Source organism: Melospiza melodia, chromosome 6 (genome assembly GCF_035770615.1).
Source record: "Melospiza melodia melodia isolate bMelMel2 chromosome 6, bMelMel2.pri, whole genome shotgun sequence".
Taxonomy (NCBI): Eukaryota; Metazoa; Chordata; class Aves; order Passeriformes; family Passerellidae; genus Melospiza; species Melospiza melodia.
Genome location: NC_086199.1, coordinates 4,745,854 through 4,767,904, shown reverse-complemented (window position 1 = coordinate 4,767,904; position 22,051 = coordinate 4,745,854). Strand labels below are relative to the sequence as shown.

The 22,051-nt window shown below is 46.1% G+C and overlaps 1 protein-coding gene across 2 annotated transcripts in view; it reads left to right on the top strand.

Annotated features, from left to right (window-relative positions):
- ARMH4 (armadillo like helical domain containing 4) overlaps positions 1–21,253 on the top strand; it is a 61,747-nt gene extending 40,494 nt beyond the window's left edge. Inside the window, exons 6-8 of one of the 2 annotated variants that reach the window (XM_063159720.1) lie at positions 13,403–13,434; positions 19,577–19,711; positions 20,489–21,253. In XM_063159720.1, coding sequence (XP_063015790.1) covers positions 13,403–13,434; positions 19,577–19,711; positions 20,489–20,554 — 233 coding nt within the window. In that variant the 3' untranslated portion in view covers positions 20,555–21,253. Of the gene's footprint in view, positions 1–13,402; positions 13,435–19,576; positions 19,712–20,485 lie in introns of both variants that reach the window. The other variant, XM_063159719.1, reaches the window with a different exon arrangement.
- The last annotated feature ends 798 nt before the right edge of the window (positions 21,254–22,051 follow it).

Sequence of the window (22,051 nt, the reverse complement as noted above, 5' to 3'; positions counted from 1 at the left end):
CCACCCTTGCCAAGCCAACAGAAAATTTCCTGGCCCCTTTGGTGGTCTTTGGAAAGCCAGCATTTCCAAGTGGCCCTCAGCACTGGGATCATAAATAAACATTTGCTGCTGCTTTGAAAGCAGATTGGCCTCTGAGGCTTTATCCAGATAATGTTGTGTGGGTGCTCTTGCATCCAATTGTTTCTTCATTATTTGAACAGATGATGGCAGCAAAATCAGGAGTTCACTCAAAACATCCTCTTAGAGCCACATCATATCAGTGTCCTAATCAGAGAGTGGGCTCTGCCCTGCTCCAATCAGGGTAATGCCCTCTCAGGGTAAGTAAATTGGTGCTGATTATCTTAATCTGCTTGGAGAAATGCCAGATTTATTCCTTTCTGAGTGGAAGGAGCGGGATGGGAGGATGCCACAGCTCTGGGTGTGTGTTTGGGATATATTGCTATATTGCATTGCACAGACTGGAGTCCTAGAGGAGCCAGTGCTCTGTGCCATGTGTAAATAAATAGGAAGTGTGGATAGCAGAGCATCTGAGGATAAATCAGCCCTTTCACTGCAGGGCTGTGCAGAGCTTGTCTGGGAGGTGGTGGTGATTTTATCACCTTCAGTGAGTGGCAGCAAATGTCACCAAGATTTCGGGAAATTAATTTGTCTGCAGATCCTCACCCATAACTGCTGATAGGGGCTGCAGAGCACAGAGAGGTTTTGCTGCACAGCAGCCTCTCCACTGCAATCAAACATCATACATGAGGACCTAGGTTGGTGGTACAAGACCAGAGGGATGTGGAGGTAGAGCTAGTGCTTATTTATGGGGGTTTTTGAAGGAATTTTGAATGAGCTGGAGATGAGACCTCTTGAGTTTTTTTCGACAAAGAGATTTATTTTTCTTATCTTCTACATAGGCAGGAAGGGTGAGTTCAGCTCACATCTTCACTGCATGGCTCAGAAGGTCACAAGACCCTTAGTTACAAGACCTTTTAAGGATTTATTCACCAATAAAACACTGCTAACAACGATCTTTATGTTTTTGACCCAATCCTTAAATATTTCATCTTATGGACTCATGTTACAGTTTAAGTGTCTTAGTCAATCATGACACACAAACCTACTGTGCTGCATTCTAAACTCCTTGTTTACCTTTGTAACTGCTTTTATTTTTTTCTATATCTTAAACTCTAAAACTCTGGCCTGGAAGGGCAGGGATGGGGCAGCCACAGCTTCTGTGTGCACCCTGTGCCAGGGCCACACCTCCTTCACAGGGAAGAATTCCTTCCCAATATCTAATTTAGCCCTGCTCTCTGTCAGTTTGAAGGCATTCCCCCTTGTCCTGTCCCTCTAGTCCTTGTAAAAATTCTCTCTCCACCTCTGCTGTCAGCTCCCTTCAATGAGGTCACCCCAAAGCTTTTCTTCTCCAGGCTGAGCAGCCCCAGCTCTCCCAGACTTTCCCCACAGCACAGGGGTTCCATCCCTCTGAGCATCTTGTGGCCTCCTCTGGACCCATTTCCACTGGTCCCTCCTGTGCTGGACACCCCAGAGCTGGGTACATCCTCTTATTGGTTTCTCTGGGTCTGGACTGGAGGCACTTGAGACAGTAATTCATGTTTGGGCTCAGGTGTTTGTTATTTCTTATCAGTAAAACAGTCTCACTGCTGTGAGTTCAGCAGCAAGGCACAAAATGGCCAACAATCTCTTATTACAAGGTCGTTTAAGACTAAACTATCCAATTAAAAACTAGATTATTTCCACTTTTAACCCAATAACCGATCCCAAAGAGGATCAGTTGCTAACAGGACAAATCTTATCCCACATTCCTCCTGCATCCAGAACTGGGCAGCAATTCCCACTGGGATTCTCTTGGGATCAAACACCAAATAGAGCCTTAAAGTTCCTTACACCTGTCCCTGACTTCTTGTGTAACTGTGGCCAATTGATCTCTTGTTCCATTTTCCATCAGAGTATCAGTCAATGGGGACTTTTCTGCCCAATTACAAAATGCCACCCAAACCCATGAAGAAGGAAGAAGAAGAAGGAGCAAAAAGAAACCCAGGACAACACCCTGTGCCCTCCATCCTGCTTCCATCCACAACATACTAAAAATCCCAACACCTCAATTTCTCACCAAGTGACAGACCTGCACTGCTCTCTATAATCTATTTCACATTTTTGTGGATTCCAGTCTATTCTGGAGTTCAGGAAACTTTTCTCCATGGATGAGAGTCACAGTCAGTGCTGCCCTGTGGGTCAGGACACCCCAGAGCAGACAGAGAAATATTCTCTGGGTTTCCACATCCTGCCAGTGCTGTCAGCTCTGGATCCCCAGCCAGCAGATGAAGATGTTTGTTTATATTAGAGAACTGTTGTGAGTGCAATTAATAAAGCTGAAAAGTAGTTGAAGAGCTAAATATCATTACATAATGAGACCTCCTTCCCAGTAAATGATGTGAAAAATGATTTCTTGCAAAGAATAACAAATTGCTGTGGCTTTTTACCCTAATTGTAGATGCTTGATTCTAATTTGTTGTTTGTCATTTCCATGTAAATGAAGAGTTTTAGCTATAATTACTGCATTTATGGCAAACAAGATACTATCATTTTCCAATGCTCACGAAGCACTGGCATGTTTAGAAATAGAAGAAATGAATAATTATCCCCCTTGAGCAGCTCCAGGGAGGGGTCTGCAAGTCAGAGTATCCAAACAGGTCTTGCACAAAGGCAGCTGATGCCTTTTAACTCTCTTCTACACTTGGGGAGCCAACTCAGAAACATGAAGTGACTTTCCCAGAGCACTCAGCAGTGCTCCAGGTGCCCAGATCCCTCTGGACAGCATCTTCTTGTCATCACTCTCACAGCACAAAAGACAGCAGAGCCATCCATCATTTTGGTTGGCACTGAATTTCCTGGTTTGTCCCACTTATCCCAGTTCAGAGACGCTTGAAGTGGCTGTCCCTGGATCCATGGCAGTGTTCCAGGCCAGGTTGGATGGAGCTTGGAGCAGCCTGGGATAGTGGAGGTTCCTGGGTGGAACAGGATGCTTAAAATAATGGCATCCTAAAGAACATTTGTTTCCAAAAAACCCCATTTTACTGTGATTTATTATTTGTGTTATTTGGAGGTGTTACAGTAGGGGATATTAAACTATGAAGGAAGAGGCTCCGACACAAGGAAAAGAAACACAACTGACCTACTAGATGTGATCTATTTTCTCTTTAATATTCCCATAGCAAGGATGGAAAATGGAATGAGAGACCAATTTACTTGCCCACAATTACACAAAAAATCAGGGACAGGTGTCAGGAACTCTAAGGCTCCATTTGGAGTTTGATCCCAAGAGAATCCCACTGGGAATTGTTGCTCAGTTCTGGATGCAGGAGGAACGTGGGGTAAGACTTGTCCTGTTAGCAGACACAAGCAAGTTCATTTTCCTTTTGTGGCTGACACTGGGCAATGCTGCTCTTCCCAAGGATTTGAAGGAAAATGAGTCTCTGTGATATTCAGATCTTATTTTTAGCACCTAATCGATGCTTAGGGCTTTGTGGTTTAATTAGTGGAATAATTGTTGGCTGAAAACACAGTCTAATACCTGTTTTTTCCTTCAAAGGTCAACTCCATCATTTTTGTTTCCAACCATTTAGTCCTTTATTGATCTTTAAGTCATTTCATGGGGAGTGCTGCATCTTGACAGATGAAATAAAGGCCAAAACTTGAAATAAGAAAAATATATCCTTTTTCTTAAACACAAAAATGGAAAATTCCCCATTTCAGCCCTTGCTGCTGGCAAATCCTTCATACAGTGTCCCCAGAAAATGGGATTCTGAAAATTACTTTTGTTCTTTATGGAAGGAAAAAAAGCAAACCAGGAATCTTTTCTGATCCTGATTAATATCAGACAGAGACTGAAGCACAAAAAGAAATTTTGCAGTGTAGCTGCTGATCCTTTAAAGTAGATAAGGCCATGAGCTCTGCCAGGAGGGCAGGAAGATCTCTGGGGTTTGTATTTAGAGGGGGCTCAATGAGAAATGCCCTCTCCTCTCAGTACAGGGGAGTACCATGTGGCTTCAGCTGGAGCTTTGGAAGGTATTTAATCAAATAACTGATGCCTTAAGTTTTGGCTTTCATATTTTCCAGATTCTCTACTGCCTTAGAGTGTGACTCTGAACTTCATATGGAGTGTTAGCAAGTTCTCCTCACAGTTACTGAGACAAAACAATCCTTTTCCAGCCCTAGAACCAAGGACACCATTGCAGCTTCAGCCCCAAAAAGTGCAAATAACAGAGAATTGAGGAGAGCAAACTGGGACTGCATAAACTGGAGCTGGAATTGGACAATTAAACCCAACGTGGAAATGGACCAAAACTTATAAAAGTGTAAAAACTCGTGACTTGGGGTCCATCTTGGGTGTAGCCCTGGCCAGGCTCTTGTACTGCCCAAGGTGAATCCTTTGAAGGCCTTTAAATAAATCCCTCCTTTATTCCTTAAATAAGGAATATTTAAGGAATATTAAATATTCTGCCCAGCCTCTGTTCCAGGTAGCCCCTCAAGCCATTAAAACAGCCACACCACCATTTTGCTGCTGTCCTCCAGCTGGAATGAGGTGTTCTTGGAGCAGAGGGAAGGATGAGATGCTCTCCACCTGCAGCTTTTCCACCTTTTCCACCCCTCCCATCACTGCAACCTGACATTTAGATTTTAATTTGCACAAATCTATCCTGTCTTTGCCAGAATCTGTCCAGTCTTGTAGCAGAGTATGGGAGAGGCTGCTGGGTTGTGGAGCAGAAAACAGGCTTGGAGAAAAATGGGCATTGAAAGATAGAACGGGACCAAATTCCACCTTGGGGTAAATTTACAGGGTCAAACCCTCCAGCCATCCCTCAAAACCAGCAGTGATTTTAGGGGGATTTGGTGCCAGAAAGAGCTAAAATATTGGCTTGGTGTAGGGATAGAGATCCCCACAGTGTTTGTGGGGCTCAGCTCTGGTGGCTGGGATGGGGTGGTGCAGTTTTCCTCCAAGACCTGTTGGTTCCCTCTGATCCCCCCGGGGATTTGGGCAGACTGACAGCACAACACAGAGCCTGCTGCTGGCAGGAGGAAGGATTTCTCTTCCAGGACCACATCCTCAGCTGCTCTAGTGTCATTTCCTGTACAAATCAGGAAATTAAGGATCTGCAAACGAAGGATCGCAATGCACCTCGAAGCTTCTCCAAAAATCAGCCAGTAAGGGTTGAGATAATGGAATTTCAGAATGGTTGGGACTGGAGGTGGCCTCAAAGACTCTCTCTGTTCACAGCCCTGTGCAGGGTGGTGACCAGGGACACCGTCCACCAGCCCAGGTGTCCCCAAGCCCCATCCACCCTGGCCCTGACAGCCCTTGCTGGGGAAGGGTGATGTGTCCCCTCAAGGCATTGCCCTGCAACTCTGCACAAGCCATGCCAGTCATTAAATTGGTTAGATATATATTCTGTTGTGTTCTAGTTCTTGATAACTTAACCAAATTTTAACTTTTTGGACCAAGATTTTTTCCATGGTGCTTGTCCCAGACTGTTTAAGAAAACTTCGGCTGATTCATCACCTGCTCCAGTGGATGAATAATGGGAAGAATAAACCATCAATTAATTTTTTACTGGAGACCTCTGAGGAAAAAAAAATTGTGCAGCAAAATTTTAGAATGGAGAGTGCAGGGATCAGAAGAACTCTGGAAGAGGAGGTGTGTGTGTGTGTATCAGTGCTCTGGAAAAGCCTGGAAGGATTCTTTCATAGAACCTGGCTCTTCAGCTGCTGCTTCTAGGTAGTTCCATTTGGATAGTGGTGTGTAAATAAACAGCACACAAATGCCACCTTAAAAAGGTTATTGAAGCTGCAAAGTCAAGGCTCATGAGTAAAGAAAGATTTTTCATTTTCAGCAGGAGACAGCTTTGATGAGGAACCTCCAGGGAGAGCTCAGAGCCCTTTCCAAGGCCTCAAGGGGCACCAAGAGATCTGGAAAAGGACTTTGGACATGGGCAGGATGTGACAGGACGCAGGGAATGGCTTCACACTGCCAGAGGGCAGGGTTAGATGGGATTTGAGAAGGAATTCTTGGCTGTGAGGGTGCTGAGGCCCTGGCACAGGGTGCCCAGAGAAGCTGTGGCTGCCCCTGGATCCCTGGAAGTGTCCAAGGCCAGGCTGGATGGGGTTTGGAGCAACCTGGGATGGTGGAAGGTGTGGGGATGGAACAAGCCTGTCTTTAAGGTCGCTTTAACCCAGCCCAGTCTGTGTTTCTCTCACAGCTGGTGAACATGAGCATTTCCAGCACACAAGAAGCCCCTGAGCTCCCTGTGTTGCTCCAGGAGCTGAGCCAGGGCAGGGTGAGGCAGAAGCTCATCCCAGCAGAGGTGTTGCCATTTCCATGAACAAAGTTTGCCTTTCCTCTCCCAGAGCAGACACAGCTTTTGAACACAGTGTGATCAGTAAATATTTAATCACACAACAAATTGTGGCAGCCAGTTCACAGCAACGTCCTGCTGGTGCCTTTTTGGATAATGGCAGGTTTGTAACTTGGCTTGGCTTTAGCATCTTGTGCCTGTCTGGGGCCACTGAGGGAGGAACAAATGGTGTGTAGATGTCAATATTTGTTCTGAAGGCCCCACAGAAGAAGTGAGTTCACAGAGAAATGCCAAGGCACAAGGGCAGTGCCTTTACCAGCCTCAGCAAGGGGCAGATAAAGTGGAAAACGACTTAAAAAGTGCAAGGGAAAAGGAAAAGGAAAAGGAGGAGCCATACCAAATGCCATGGGGAAAGGAGTGTCAATAGGGCAGGAAAGGAGTTGGGAAGCCCAATTTAGTTCCTGCTTTCTGGGTGAGTGTGCTGAGTTCTCCCCCCATCTCCATTTCTTTTCCAGGAGATTTCAGGCAGGCTTGAGTTGCAACCATGTCACAGACATCTTTTATGGAAAATCCTTTCCTTAGGATTTTCCTCCTGAGAAGCTGAGAGGCCTCAGGAACAAAATGTAAACAATGGTTATCTGCTGCTGTGGAATGCAACAGGTGCATCTGTGATTGTTTGGTCTCATGTGTATGTTTGTAATTAATGGCCAATCACAGTCAGCTGGCTCAGACAGAGAGCCGAGCCACAAACCTTTGTTATCATTCTTTGCTATTCTATTCTTAGCTAGCCTTCTGATGAAATCCTTTCTTCTATTCTTTTAGTATAGTTTTAATGTAATATATATTATAAAACAATAAATCAGCCTTCTGAAACATGGAGTCAGATCCTCATCTCTTCCCTCATCCTAAAACCCCTGTGAGCACCATCACGCAACCAGGCTTGGGTTGCAGCTGGAGAGGCAGGGAAAAGGGTGTGGATGGTGCAGTTCAGGGACCAGACAGTGCCATGGTAGCTGTTAAAGTTCACTGGGTTAATTCAAAGTTCACCCAAGCAAAATTTTTATCTGAAAACATAAATGGTAATTGTCAGATTGACATTTGTTTGATTATCCAGCTGTTCAAGCCTTCTCCAGTTGGGCAATTCATGCATCAACATTCCCATCAGGTAGGCGTAGTTGTTCTGGAATTAAAAATATGCTGCCTTCCAGGCAGATGCCATTTTCTTTATTATTTATTTGTGCTAGTAAGTAAATTGAAAATTGTGCTTTTTTAAGGGAAAGGAGCAGATGCACCCTTGTGCCATTAAGTTGTCAGAGCTGAGCAGATGAAGCACGAAGCATTTCTGCAAAATTGTTCTCACAAGTCTCATTTGGGAAAAAAAACAAAGTTTAACCTGCAAGAGAAAGGGATGAAATCTGTAATGGAACAGGGCAGGTTGGTTGGTATATGCAGACTGATTGAAAGTAATCAATCTTTTCCTTATTTCCTGCACTTTAACCAGCTCTCCTTTGCTGAAAGAGTGCAGATTTGGAGTAGATATTAGGAAAAAAATTCTTGACTGTGAGGATGGTGAGACAAAGTTGAGAATCCCCCATCCCTGGTCTGGGGGTCGTGGTAGAGAGTTTTTGAAAGGAAAGGTGATGGATGAAGCTCCATCAGTAGCAGGATGGAGTTCTGGAATGAAGCTGTAAGTGCTGGATTTGAAAACCAGGCAACATCTGCAGGGATGAGTGATAATGTGCCATGGAAAACCAGAATTGCTTTAACTGATGATTAAAAAGGAGGATATGATTAAAACAAGCTGATTAGATGAAACCAAAGCGACAAGACAAAGCAGCAGGGCATCCAAGAGGGGAGGGGGAGAGACACAACTGATGGCAGTGGGGCATGAATTATTGATTGAGATCTCCACCAGAAGTCTCTGCATTTTCTTATCTGGGAAGGGAGAGAATGAATGAGAAGGGAACAGAATTATTAAGCAGCTTTATCATTGCATTGGAGTGGATAATTAGGCAATTAGGATTACTAAAAGTTGGCAAAGCAAGAGGCCCTGAGGACTTGTGCTCCTGATTTCAGAGCAGGGTGGGGAGGGAAGCAGGGAAAAGCCTTTGGTGGGAGATTTGGGGGTGCCTTGGGGTGGGTGAGGCTGAAAGGCAGAGCCAGGCTCTGGCACCCAGCCCCTGCAGCTGCCAGGACAGAGGGGGCACAGGAGACCTGGAACATGAAAATGAACTTGTCTGGGGATGGACAATCCTTGGAACAGCAGCAGGGAGGGAGATCAGGAGTGAAGGCTCAACATAAAAAGGGATCTGGACCCAAGTGAGTGCAGAGGAGACCACAGAGATGCTCTGAGCGCTGGAGACAGGCTGGGAGAGAGGGAGGTGTTCATCCTGGAGAAGAGAAGGCTCTGGGGAGACCTCAGAGCACCTTCTTGTCACAGACATCTTTTTGTAAAAATCCTTTTATTGGGATTTTTTCTTCCTGAGAAGCTGAGAAGCCTCAGGAACAAAATGTAAAAAACGGTTATCTGCTGCTGTGGAATGCAACAGGTGCATCTGTGATTGGTCTCATGTGGTTGTTTCTAATTAATGGCCAATCACAGTCAGCTGGCTCGGACAGAGAGTCTGAGGCAGCTGCCTTTTTTAACATTCTTGTCCTTTCTATTCTTAGCTTAGCTAGCCTTCTGAGATGAAACTTTTCCTTCTATTCCTTTTAGTATAGTTTTAATGTAATATATATAATAAAATAATAAATCAAGCCTTCTGAAATATGGAGTCAAATCCTCATCTCTTCCCTCATCCAAAGACCCCTGTGAACACTGTCACACCTTCTGATTTTGGGCATCCAGTGCCATGTACCCTCAGGTGTCACCTGCTGTCCCCTCCTGCGCCTCTGCCTGCATTGCCAGAGCCAGAGATCCCAGAGGGGTTTTGCTCACAGGGAATTATGAGTGTCCCTTTGCCCAGGTCCCTCCAAAAGGGCCAGGCAGACACCATGGGCTGCTGCTGACCTCTGCCAATGAGCCTCACTTCTTCAGCACCAGAGCTTCTGAATTTTATAATAATGTGGCTGCACATTTTGAAGGGGAAAGCTGGGTAAAACTGCCTAAAAATAGCACATGAATCCATCCTGGGCTGCTCTGAGGCCACTGCCAGACCTGTGTGCTCCTCCTCTGTGCTCCTGACTGGCTTAATCTTAAGCTATATGTTATTTAAAATTAATTTGCAGAGATGCAGACATTACATAAGTCACTGAGGAAATGTCAGATTATGTATGTAATTTGCTGAAGTGCTCCACGCTCATCTTACTTAGCTCCCCATGAAACCAAGGGATCAAAATTAAGCTGAGGCAGAGTTTGGACCAGCCCCAGTCACCATCCTGGAAGTGCTGTGGAAGATGAGCCAGCACTGCAGACACTTGTTGGTAATTCACACCCAGAGAGACTCTTGGAATTTCTTCAGGACGTTCAGTGATCAGAAAAAGGAGGAATAAAGGGGATGATGAAAAATACATGGACTAGAGTATTTTTTACTAATTATTTGCTTGCCCTCATTGGCAAGTCACCTGGTGTTCTTGGAGAGAGCTGCATTTTCATGGGAATGTGCCAGCCACAACCTTCCTCTCCCAAGACCAAGCCAGAATATTAATTATGGATTCTGTTGCATAATTAGAGTCTGAAGCCCAGAATTAATTGATGGTAGCTGCTTAGCATAGATATCAATTCTGCCTTGAAATAATGCTCTGTTTCCTATCCACACACAGAGGGGCAAATCACTGGAGCAATGAGTGCTCAGTTTTGGTGACACAGGGGCTTGTGATCTCCTGCCAGCTGCTAGAACAGTGCATTGGTGACATGAGAAGTGTTTGTAATTCATGGTAACCCTGTGCTCTCTGACTTGTCCTAGCCCCAGCCTGCTAGGGCTGGGACCTTGGCTGTGACAGCTTGTCTTGGTTTGGAAAGACAGGAGTCTGCTGAGGAAGGCAGGAGCCTCCCTGAAATGGAGAATGTAAACCCTCCCCACACCTCTGAATTGCTGTAAATTTTAAATTAAGGGGCTCTCAGGCAAAAATATGGGAGCAGGAAATAACAGTTCTTTAATAGGGAAAAGAAAAAAAATAAAAGGATAAAATAAACAATGCAGTACACTGGAACAACACTGCCAGAGTCAGAACCAACCTGACACCCTGTTGGTCAGGCTGTTGGCAGCAGTCCCGTTGGAATTGTGGCTCAGCCCTCCTGCAGTGTCAGGGGTGGTTCTGCTGGAGCAGGGATCCTGTAGAGAAGGATGGATTCTTCCTCTGAAGATCCAGTGGGAGAAGAGGCAGCTGCTGTTCCTCTGGGGAATCCAGTGCAGAAGCTGTGCTGGTGTTCCAGAATCTCCAGATTATATCCGGGTAGGAATGTTTGGCTCCTCCCTCTGGGCTCACATCTCCCAATGGGATGCTGTAGTTCTTATCAGCCATGCAGGGACATTCAATAGCTGTTATCAGCAGATGTCTCCCTGGAGGGAGGAGTGATTGTGGTCACTCAAAGAGAGAGATAAGGCAAACTGCCCACTGACAAAAGACAACTGCCATACAGATGGTAATAGAAAACATCTTGCATTGCAATCTTCATCACAGCTCCACTCTCTCTGCTCCTTCCCAGTGCAGTCCTGCCAGGACATTGAGGGGTTTCTGACCTCCTGCCTGAATCTCATTAATTTGGGGCCACTATTTTCCTCTAGCAGAGGTCAGAGGCTGTGGCTGCATTAGAGCGTCCACTGGAGAGGCATCTGGTCAGGGAGAATCACCTTGGGTTGTTTTTCCTGTGGCCTGGGTTGATTTCCAATGGCACCTCACAGCTGCAAGCAAGGCTAGGTTTAATAACAAATGTGTAACAGCAAATAAAGATTTGTACTATGGAGCTGCTGGGTGCTGCTGTTGCTTGGTGGAGCACAGGGGAACAAAGCCATCATCTGTGTTCATTAAAAATAGGTAATGGAATATTCTTAGCTCAGCCCTGCCTCTGCCTTGGCAGAAATACTCTGGAGTTAATTGCTGCTGCAATTGTTGTTCAGCTGCAGCAAAGTGGGTCAGCTATTGGTGAGATCACTGATCCCATGGAATGGGTGGGAGAGGTGTAAAAATAGGCTTTGTGCTGTGCTCAGCTGGGGTTTGGGCCAGCTGAGCCCTGCAGGTGCAGGTGGGGATGCTGTCCCCAAGCCCTGTGGGTGTGAGCCACTGTCACCACTCCTGGCACTGTCACACCTGGAAACCCAGCCCAGGGCAGCCAGGGGTGTCCTTCCTCTCTGGGATTCCACTGGGAATCCACCCTCAAGCTGCACCAGGGGAAATACAGGTTGGATATCAGGAAAAAGAAATGGTGATAAAGTTCTGGAATGGCTGCCTGGGGAGGTGGTGCAGTCCCTATCCCTGGGTGTGTTTAACAAAGCCTGGATGTGACACTGGGTGCCAGGGCTGACTTGAGCTGTTGGGGCTGGGATGGACTCAATGGTTTTGAAGGTGTCTCCCAACCCAACCCAGTGATTCTGTAAATTCTGTGATTCTGTGAATCCAGGGCATGCAGGCTTGGGCTGGCAGAGGAGGATTGTGGTGGCACCTTCATAAACTGAGTTCTGTATGGCTTAGCCTCTGCAGGCCAGGACTAACGGTGGGAAGAGCTGATAAAACAAGATAAAACAAGACCTCTTGTGCTCTTCTAGTGCTGTGTGTGTCCCTCTCCTGGATAATTCATCTTTTTTGCTCAGCTCCCCATCAGAGATAAGCACACCTGTGCCTCCTTCACAGGTGTTCACCTTTAGCTAATTTGGGATCCTTCTGTTAGGTGTTATCCTTCTGAAGGTGTTATGTTGCTAACACTTCAAAGGGAGTATTCAAATGGCTTTGAACTTGTGTTGTATCTGAGACATAAAATAGCCATTTGCTGTTGGCCCTCCTGTGCCCCCTCAGAGAAAGGCTCCCCCTTTCAAAAGGGTGCTCTGAGTGATGCTGACACTAATGTTGCTAATTCAAGCTTTGAAGGGATGTTTCATAACAAAGCAGGCTTGGAGATCAGGTCTAAATCCATAAACTTTGTGTTGCATTTGGGATTTAACATGCCCTGGAAGAAATATCCCTCAGAAGGACATTGCTGCATCCAAGAGTCCCCTGTGCCTTTAGCATTGTCCTCCTGGAGAGATGAGAATCCTTGAAAAAACACACTTGCTGTGCCCCCAAAAACCCCAATATTTAACTGTTTATTGCCTCTTACCTATGAGCAGGAATTTGTTAAAATCCTGGTGGATCCTTGTGGGTATTTTGCCTTGGTGCAGTGCAGACACACCCAGAGCCCTGTGCTGTTTGTGACCCCTGCACCCACTGCTGAGCCCTTGCAGCTCTTTGAGATCAGTGAATATTCCATCCCAAAGCACCTGCCATTACACAGTTTCAATTCCCACCTGTCATATTTCATATTTTATATTTTATTTAACTGTCAGGAGAAGAAAGTCTCAGTGCTGGCAGTACAAATATGCTTGGGTTGGTGATTCAGCCCCTCCAGTGCCATCCCAGCCCTCTGGAGGCTTCCCAGAGCAGGCAGGGACTATTCCAGAAAAGCAGGGCAATAAAAGGCAGTGAAAAATACATTTTTAGCCATCATTACAGGCTTTACAAAATACAGGGCAGAATATCCACATAGAGGAGGCCAGGGGAAGGAAATAACTGCACTGAAAGGTTTTCTCCTGGTCAGACCCCCTGGTGCGTGTATGAGAAGTGATGGTCAAAAACCCACAGCCTGAAATACTGGTTTTTATTTTCCTTTTTAAATCACTCTGAAGATGGGAATTGCTCAGCCAAAGGTGAGCTGCTTGTCTGCCAACTCCAAGAGTTTCTTGTGTTGATTTGCTGCATTTGCTTTTTCTCATGAATGAAGAAATAGGAAATCTAATGTTCAGCCTTATCAGCTTGTCAATTGAATTGCTGTCTATTTTAATCTTATCACTATCATTTGTTACTAATTAATAGAAGCAACATGATTGCAGCTTTTATTTTTCCTTATTTTTCAGTGAGAAGCTGGATGGAGAAGCTGAAAGATAAGGTAGGAGGCTCAGTGTTTCAGTTCCTTTCAAAGCAAAACCACTTTTACTTGCAGGAATAAATAAATTCTTGTCAGTGCAGTTCTTTATCTCCATACGGACAGTTGAGAAAGGGCTTAAAATTTTTTTCTGGGAGGCAAATGAGCCAGGTGCTGCTGGTATAGAGTGGTGTGAATGCACAAAAAAAATCCCTGATGGGTTGCAACTAAGGGCAGGAGGGACAGAAGTGTTTGATTGATTTCTCTGCACCAGAAAATGACCTTGTCAGATAACCCAAGTTACTTTTTTTTTTTTTTTTTTTTTTTTAATTTCCCCTTAACTTATCCTAGAATAGTTTTGGTGGGAAAGGACCTTTGGAGGTCCATCTAGCCCAGCCCCTCTGCACTAGAGCAGGGATATCTTCACCAGACAGGTGTTTAGGACCCTGTCCAGCCTGACCTGGAATGTTTCCAGGGACCCCAAGGTAAAGGACTTAGTTCCACCCCCTTTCTCTACGTGCTGAGCTCAGTTCTGGATCCAAATCAAGAGGTGCTGATCTCTGGTGAGAGGCTGCCTGCCATGCCAGTGCCTCTGCATGAGGCCTTTCCACCTCCACGTGCTGCAAATCCCTGCAAGGAGAATGATCAAACACAGCAAAGCTGATAAACAAGGTACCAGACCCTGATCCTTCCTCCCTGGCATCCCAGGGGCTGCTCCATGCATCCAGGAGCTGTGCAGCCACAGGCACTGATGGCTTTTTAGGCTCTGCTGCCCTGGAGCACATATTGACATTTCAGAAGGGTTGTGAAGCTTTCCAAGTGCTGTGTTGCTGACAGCAGAGCCATGAAGCTGGAAATGAGGTGACAGCAAGAACATTTTGTGACTCAACAGGCCTTGGAGATTCTTGAAGAGGGTCAGAGTCAGTAGAAACAAAAACCATCACAGGGAGTGGGAGTGATGCCTGCAAAGCCATCCCTGAGCTCAGGCAGACTCACCCAGCCAGCCCAGCCGTGCTTCTGTTCCACACCAAATTCCAGCAGCACTTTCACCATTTACCATCAGGTCAGAGCAGAGAATCAGGGCCTGGGTGTCTGTTCTTGTCTTGGTTTGGAAAGACAGGAGTCTGCTGAGGAAGGCAGGAGCCTCCCCTGAAATGGAGAATGTAAACCCTCCCCACCCCTCCCAATTGCTATAGATTTTAAATTAAGGGGCTCTCAGGCAAAAAAAAAAAAAAAAAATGGGAGCAGGAAATAACAGTTCTTTAATAGGGAAGGAAAATAAAGGATAAAATAAACAATGCAATACACTAGAACAACACTGACAAAGTCAGAACCCAACCTGACACCTTGTGAGTCAGGGTGTTGGTGGCAGTCCCATTGGAATTGTGGCTCAGCCCTCCTGCAGTGTCAGGGGTGGTTCTGCTGGAGCAGGGATCCTGTAGAGAAGGATGTATTCTTCCTCTGAAGATCCAATGGAAGAAGAGGCAGCTGCTGTTCCTCTGGGGAATCCAGTGGAGAAGCCGTGCTGGTGTTCCAGAATCTCCAGATTATATCCGGGTAGGAATGCTTGGCTCCTCCCTCTGGGCTCACATCTCCCAATGGGATGCTGTAGTTCTTATCAGCCATGCAGGGACATTCAATAGCTGTTATCAGCAGATGTCCCCTCCCGAGGGAGGAGTGATTGTGATCACTCAGAGAGAGATAAGGCAAACTGCCCACTTGACAAAGATAATCTGCCATACAGATGGTAATGGAAAACAACTTGCCTTGCAACCTGGAGCGGTTCTGCAGGACTGGGGGTGGGAGGGTTTCACTGGGCTCCTGCCCAGCCCTGCTGAGTTGCCTTTCTGCCTGCACTAGGAAGGAGGCAACTCTAGAGCCAGTCTAGAGCCTCCTTGGCCTGGGATTCATCCAGAGCAGATGCTGAAAGGACAGAGAATGGTTTTCCCAGCCAAGGTAAAGAGCAGCTGAGGCTGGCTGTGTGCCTGGAGGGGTTGCAGCATGCACAGGGCACTGCTCATGCCAGCACGGGGCACAGCACAGCCTGGGGACATCAGTGGCTTCTCCCTGAAGCTGTAGCTTGTCTTTCCTCTTGTCACCTTGTTGGCCACCTCTGTCCTTCCCTGTTGCATGTTCCTGTCTCCAGCAGAGCCCTGCAGAGCCTGAACCTCTTGCAGGCAGAGCCTGGGCTGTGGCAGTGCCCAGCTATCACCAGCCAGGGGCTGTGCACAAATCACAAATGGGATGGGACTGCAGGGAACAGCCTTGAGCTGTTTTATTTTCCAGTATCAACTTTATTACATGGTTTTGACAATAGGAAGATGACATCAGCAGACCAAGAACTTAATGTTACAACTTACTTTAAAAGTTTTTCGACCAATTACACAAAGCAAAAGCACATTGACAGTAGTTCCATCCAACCACTGTAAGCACAGGTACCTTTGGTTAAAAAATGCTTGCTTATTTCAAATACAATACTTGCTTGTAAGCCTTAAAACACAAGGCACAGAGCTCCATTATTAAGCTTACAACTTCCTAATATCTCACTAGATAAAATTTTCTGCAGCTTAGGGAGTTATTCTAGACAAGCTGTAATACACAAACCATTGTTCTATTTGTCCTTACTTTTCTACATTTTACATAATTTTTCTGCTGACCAATCTTTTGGCTGCTGATTAGCTCTAATCACAGTTCTGCTGCCTCCAAGGCCTGCCTTCTGCAGCTTTCCCAAAACCCACTGATTTTATGGATTCCCACACCCAGCACAAGCACTGCTGTCACTGAGGATCCACTGGTGTCCATTTCCACTCACTCCTGAGCCACCTCCCTCCTTTGGGATCTTTCACCTGGCTCCTGTTTTTCCTTAGAAAAGCCCAACAAAAAACACTCCCAACCAGTTGCTGGTGTCACAAATCACTTGCAAATAAACGTGTTGACCCCATTCCCTCCTATTCCTACTTGAGTTTTTCAGCACCAGCCTGTGTGCCCCTCTCATTTGCCCATCCTCTGTTTTATAATCCCTACACCCAGACAAGGATTCCAGCACATCTCTGAGAGAAATGTCCTTCCCTGTCCCTCAGGTGGGGCTGTGGGACCAGGAGCACAGGTCAGGGACTGATTTATGTCTGGTTTCCTGCAATCACTGTGCAAATGCTGATTTGGTTTCCTGCAATCACCATGCAAATGCTGCATTTGATGGGGCAAATAATGGACAGGGAGTTCCTCTCAGGTTCTCTTGCTGTTATCTCAAAGCCCAGCAGGGACAGGAAGGTCCTGGGCATGGATTGGGTGTATTAAAAGCTAAAGAAGCTACATCTTCTTTCCCATAAAGGGGTGAAAATGTGGCTTTGGCCTGTGAAATGGGGTTTTCTGTTAAGAAACTGCAGTAGCCCTCAGAAGTTGGGCTGCAAGACACAGAAGGGATGGATTTGCATCACATCACAGGTTTTTGGGGTGTAAAACACTGATCTAGGGGCTGGGGGAAACCTGTAAAAGGCCACGGGCTGGTCAGGTGTGATAAAGGCTCACAGACAGGCTGAGGAGCTCACTGTGATTTCTGACATGGAAACTCAGCTGGGCAGCAGCTCAGAGCCATTTGCAGCCTGCCCTCACTGCCCATGCCAGCAGCAAAGTTCCAGAAATAGAAAACCCCACGCTGCACTAATTAGGTCACCCAATTAAGGCACCTTAATTGCCTCACAGAGACACAGCCTTCAGCTGTGTCCTTTTTTGGGAGCTGGGCTCAGGCTGCAGCCCCTTCCCAGCACCTGAGCTGAGCAGGGCTGGCTGTTCTGGGAGGGGGTTCAGGGAACCTGAATGATGCAGCTGAAGATCCCTGAGGCTTTGGGATCCACACACAGAGGAGCTGTTGCTGTTTAAAGCACTGAGTAGGATCTGGAGGGGCTTTGGGAGCAAACCAGCTCTCCTTGGGGGAGGAGGGAGCAGCCCCTGATGGGGATCCATAGAAAAGGATCTGGTGCTGCTCTAAGCCAAAAATCTAATCTAATCTAAAATTCTAATCCAAACTGTGGCCCAAACCCTGATCCAAACCTGACCCAAACCCTGATCCAGTTCCAATCCAAACCCTGACCCAAACCTTGACCCAGACTCTGATCCAAACCCTGACCCAAACCTTGACCCAGACTCTGATCCAAACCCTGACCCAAACCCTGATCCAATTCCAATCCAAACCTGACCCAAACCCTGATCCAATTCCAACCCAAACCCTGACCCAAACCCTGATCCAATTCCAATCCAAACCTGACCCAAACCTTGATCCAGTTCCAATTCAAACCTCGATCCAAACCTGACCCAAACCCTGATCCAATTCCAACCCAAACCCTGACCCAAACCCGATCCCATTGGTGCCTGCCCCAGATCAAAGCAGTTATTTTCATTCTCCAGGTAAGTGTACACAGGCAGGCTATTGCACCTGAACAGCTTTTAAAAATTTTTTTTTATTTCCTCCCACTCAGTGGATTATGGGAGAGAAGTAATTATGGTGTGTGTGCTGTGTTGTGTTTGGAGAGCACAGATGAAGGCAGGTGGTTGTAAGCAATGGGCTGAGCCTTGCTGGGAGCTGTCTGATACTCCTCACAATTGGTGCCTGTGTCCCTTGGCAGGAAAAATTCATTTTTGGGGGTGTAGCAGGCAGAGGGTGAAGCTGTACCTGCCAGGCTGTACCTGCCTCCCTTGCAATGCTGAGCCCACCTGCCCAAATTAGCTGAGGGCTCTGAGACAATACTTTAAAACTTAGGTTCCCTTTCATTTAAAGCAGTAAAATATAAAATAGCAAGAATTTGTGAATATTTTCCTAAGGATTTAGAGTGTTTAGATGTGTAATTTTAGATTAGCCATGCTGACTGTATTTTTTTGTTTTAATGGGCAGTGCAAACACACTGATCACAGTGATTGAATTAGGGCTGGTTAATTTTGCTGGGCTCCTCTTAAAGCCACCTGAGGGTGTGAGTGTCCTCCCTGTGTCACCATCCTGGTGCCATGCAGGGGACCCCTTCCCATGTGTGGAAAACACCAATCACTTGTTTTTAAAATTTTAAAAGTTTAATAATAATAAAATTGTTATAAAAAATGGTAATACAATTAGAGTAATAATGATTTGGATTAGGATAATATGAGACAATAGAAACAAAGAGTTATAGACAGTCTGGGTACCTCTTCTGGGCAAAATAAGCCTGAAAAAGGACACACATTAACAGAAGATTAACCATTAAAAACAACAGCCTGTTGCATATTCATACACCTCATACATGATGCATAAATTCCATTCAATACAGGATTCTGTCTGGTCAGTGTCAACTTCTTCCTCTGAATCCTAATGGGATCTTCAGGACTGAGCAAGGCAGGAAGAAGTTCATTTCTTCTGATAATGGAGCAATAAATTCTCTTTCTCTGAAAGATTCAGGTGTCCTGTGGCTGCTATCTCAGTGTGAGCCCTTTCTTTATAAAAAGTATCTTACATAGTATAGCTTCTATTTTAACCTTATGTTATAACCTAAAACTATATTTAACATGCTCCTTGAGAAAATTAGCACAGCATAACTTTCTAACATAACACATATAATATTCATTTTAATATTTGTGAAAAGACAACCATAAAATAAGCATTTTTCACACCATGCAAAGCCAAAGTGTTTGGCTCAAATATTTTGAGTACAAAGCCAAGGAGGCCTCAAGATCCCCTTCCTTTGGCAGCCAAGGTTTTCCTTCAAAACAAAAATCACTCCCAACCAGTTGCTGGTGTAGTAAATCACTTGCAAATCGTTGACTCCATTCCCTCATGTTCCTAATTGAGTTTATCAGCATCAGTCTGTGTGCCCCTCTCATTTGCCCCATCCTCTGTTTTGGAATCCCTCCACCCAGAAGAGGATTCCAGCACACAGTGGCCCATCTGTGAGAGAAATGTCCCTCTCCTAAAGGCAGGCAGTGCAGGATGTCAGTAAATGTGTGTCAGGAAAAGCTGAGTTGTGCTGGTGACCAGCTGGCTCCTGGAGTGGGGAATCATCCCGTGCAGGCAGGTGATGGGGGCTCAAATCCAGTAAACTTTGAGGAAATCACCATAGGGATACATTGCAGTCTTTGGCTGGTGAAAATGGCTCTGGAAGGATGGGTTTGGGAGTGATGCTCTGCTCCTCTCTCCTCCATTTAGGCAGGATACATGTCAGGGATGCTGGTTCCTGTGGGAGTTGGAATAGCTGGAGCTCTCTTCATCCTGGGAGCGCTCTACAGCATCAAGATGATGAATCGCCGGAGGAGAAACGGCTCCAAGCGGCACAAAAGGAAGGTATGGAGTGTGAGAAACGCCAATCACTTGTTTTTAAAATTTTATAAGTTTAATAGTAATAAAATGGTTATATAAAAATAGTAATACAATTAGAGTAATAATAATTTGGACAATTTGAATTAGGACAATATGAGACAACAAATACAAAGAGTGTCTGGGTGCATTTTCTGGGCAACACGAGCCTGAAAAAGGGACCCACGTTAACAGAGGATTAACCTTTAAAAACAACAGCCTGTTGCATATTCATACACTTCATACATGGTGCATAAATTCCATTCAAACCCAGGATTCTGTCTGGGCAGTGTCAGCTTCTTCCTCTGAATCCTGACAGCACCTTCGAGGCAGGAAGAAGTTCGTTTCTTCTGATAATGGAGCAATAAATTCTTTTTCTCTGAAAGATTCAGGTGTCCTGTGGCTGCTATCTTGCTGCAAGTCCTTTCTTTAAAAAAAAGTATCTTACAAAGCATCGTTTCTATTTTAACAATGTTTGTAACCTAAAACTATTTAACACAGTACTTAAGAGAATTAATACAGCATTACTTTCTAGCACAACACATCTAATATTAATTTTAATATTTGCGAAAAGCCTATCATAAAATACATGCATTTTTCACAGGAAGGTATGGAAACTCTGAACCCTCCTGGCTGGAAACCAAGCTCAGCCTGGGTGGGGTCTGTCTGACCTGGGGCACCTCGATTACGGGATGGGGGCACCCGAATTCTCTCCGTTTGGTTCCTTTTTGCCACTCTCTGATGTTTGTTCTCCTCCCCCAGCAGAGGGAATTTAACAGCATGCAGGACCGAGTGATGCTCCTGGCCGACAGCTCTGAAGATGAATTTTGAGTGGAACTGCAGTGCCCTTGGGAGGGAGAGCCCGTGACTTTCCAGAGGAGGGAGAGAGGGGGAGGAGGAGAACGAGCGACTTTTGTGCTGCTGCAGCGCTGCTCCCTCGGCTGCCCCGGGCAGGGGTGCGTCCCCAGCCCAGTGACAATGACAATGACAATGCTATGCTCTACGTGTGCCACCCGTGGTGTTTGTTTTGATACAGTAGTGGAGATCTCACACTCCCTCATTCAGAGCCACAGCTGGAGCTGATCCGTGTGGATGATTATTTTCCTCTTGCCCTGGTGTACTGTTTTGGTCCTGGCTGGCAGTAATCTAATCATAACAATAGCTCTCACCCATCCCAGGAATGGAAATCTTTACTGTGAATGACTTCTGTCCAATTCATTTTAAATGTTACATTACCTGAGCTAGAGTTCCTTAGTGCTAAGATTAGCTGCTCTGCTTAATTAATGAGTTGTAAGCCTGGCCTGTACCCCTGGCTGCCCGAGAAGTGCCCATGTACAGGGTTCTTGATACAGTTTGAAGCACATTTCTGCCCTTGGGTGCCCTCATTCTCACCCCTTTCTTCCTTCAGCTCTGCTCCACACTGCTTGGAGACACACAGGAATGGCCTCAGCATTGATTCCACTCAAAATTCCCTGTCCATGTCCAACCAGCACTGTCTGTTACAGCACAATAAATACCAGCACTCATCTACTGATGGCTGCTCTTGCCTTTGCATCTCTTGGCTTTTGCTCAGTGTGCAAGGAGGTGACAGAAGAGGCAGGTCAGAGACTTCCCCAGCTTCTGCCTCCTCTTGGAAGAACACCAGCTCCAGGTTCTTCTCTTTCCAAGGCTGCATTCCCATAGGGATGAGAGTGGAGCCTCTGAACCCCTTTACCCCACTGCAAAATGCATTTTCAGCCCCTGAAAGCTGTGTGAGCAGCAGCACCTTTGGGGGATCTGGATGGGTCTTGTCTCACAGGATCACAGAATGGTTTGGGTTGGAAGGGACTTTCAAGGCACCTGGTTCCAACCCTGACACCTTCCACTATCCCAGGTTGCTCCAAGCCTTGTCCAGTCTGGCCTGGAAAACTTCCAGGGATGGGGCAGCCATGGATTCCCTGGGCCATTGATGTCCAAACCATGGAATTCAGAAAGGCTCTAAAGCCTGGGGAGAAGGTGCAGCCACTGTTGAGGGATTTGTGGCTAACAGTGGGAAAACAGCAAGAGCTGCAGAGATGTCAGATGTGGGGGGTGAGATGGGGACCCTTGGTGTGGGGAGAAAGGTGAATCCATGGCACAGATGGGTGCAGGGGCTTGTGGAGGTGCCCTCTTAGTCCTGAGTACTGAGGGACACAGTGCTTGAGGTGTCACAGGCATTGAGCAGGGGAGAATAATGCAGCTTTGCCCAGAAACGCTGTCAAAATAACCAGGAAAAGGCTGCACTGTTGGGCTGTGCTTCCCACTGTGGAATTACTTCAATCTGACATGAAAAACATCCATGTTCCTGAG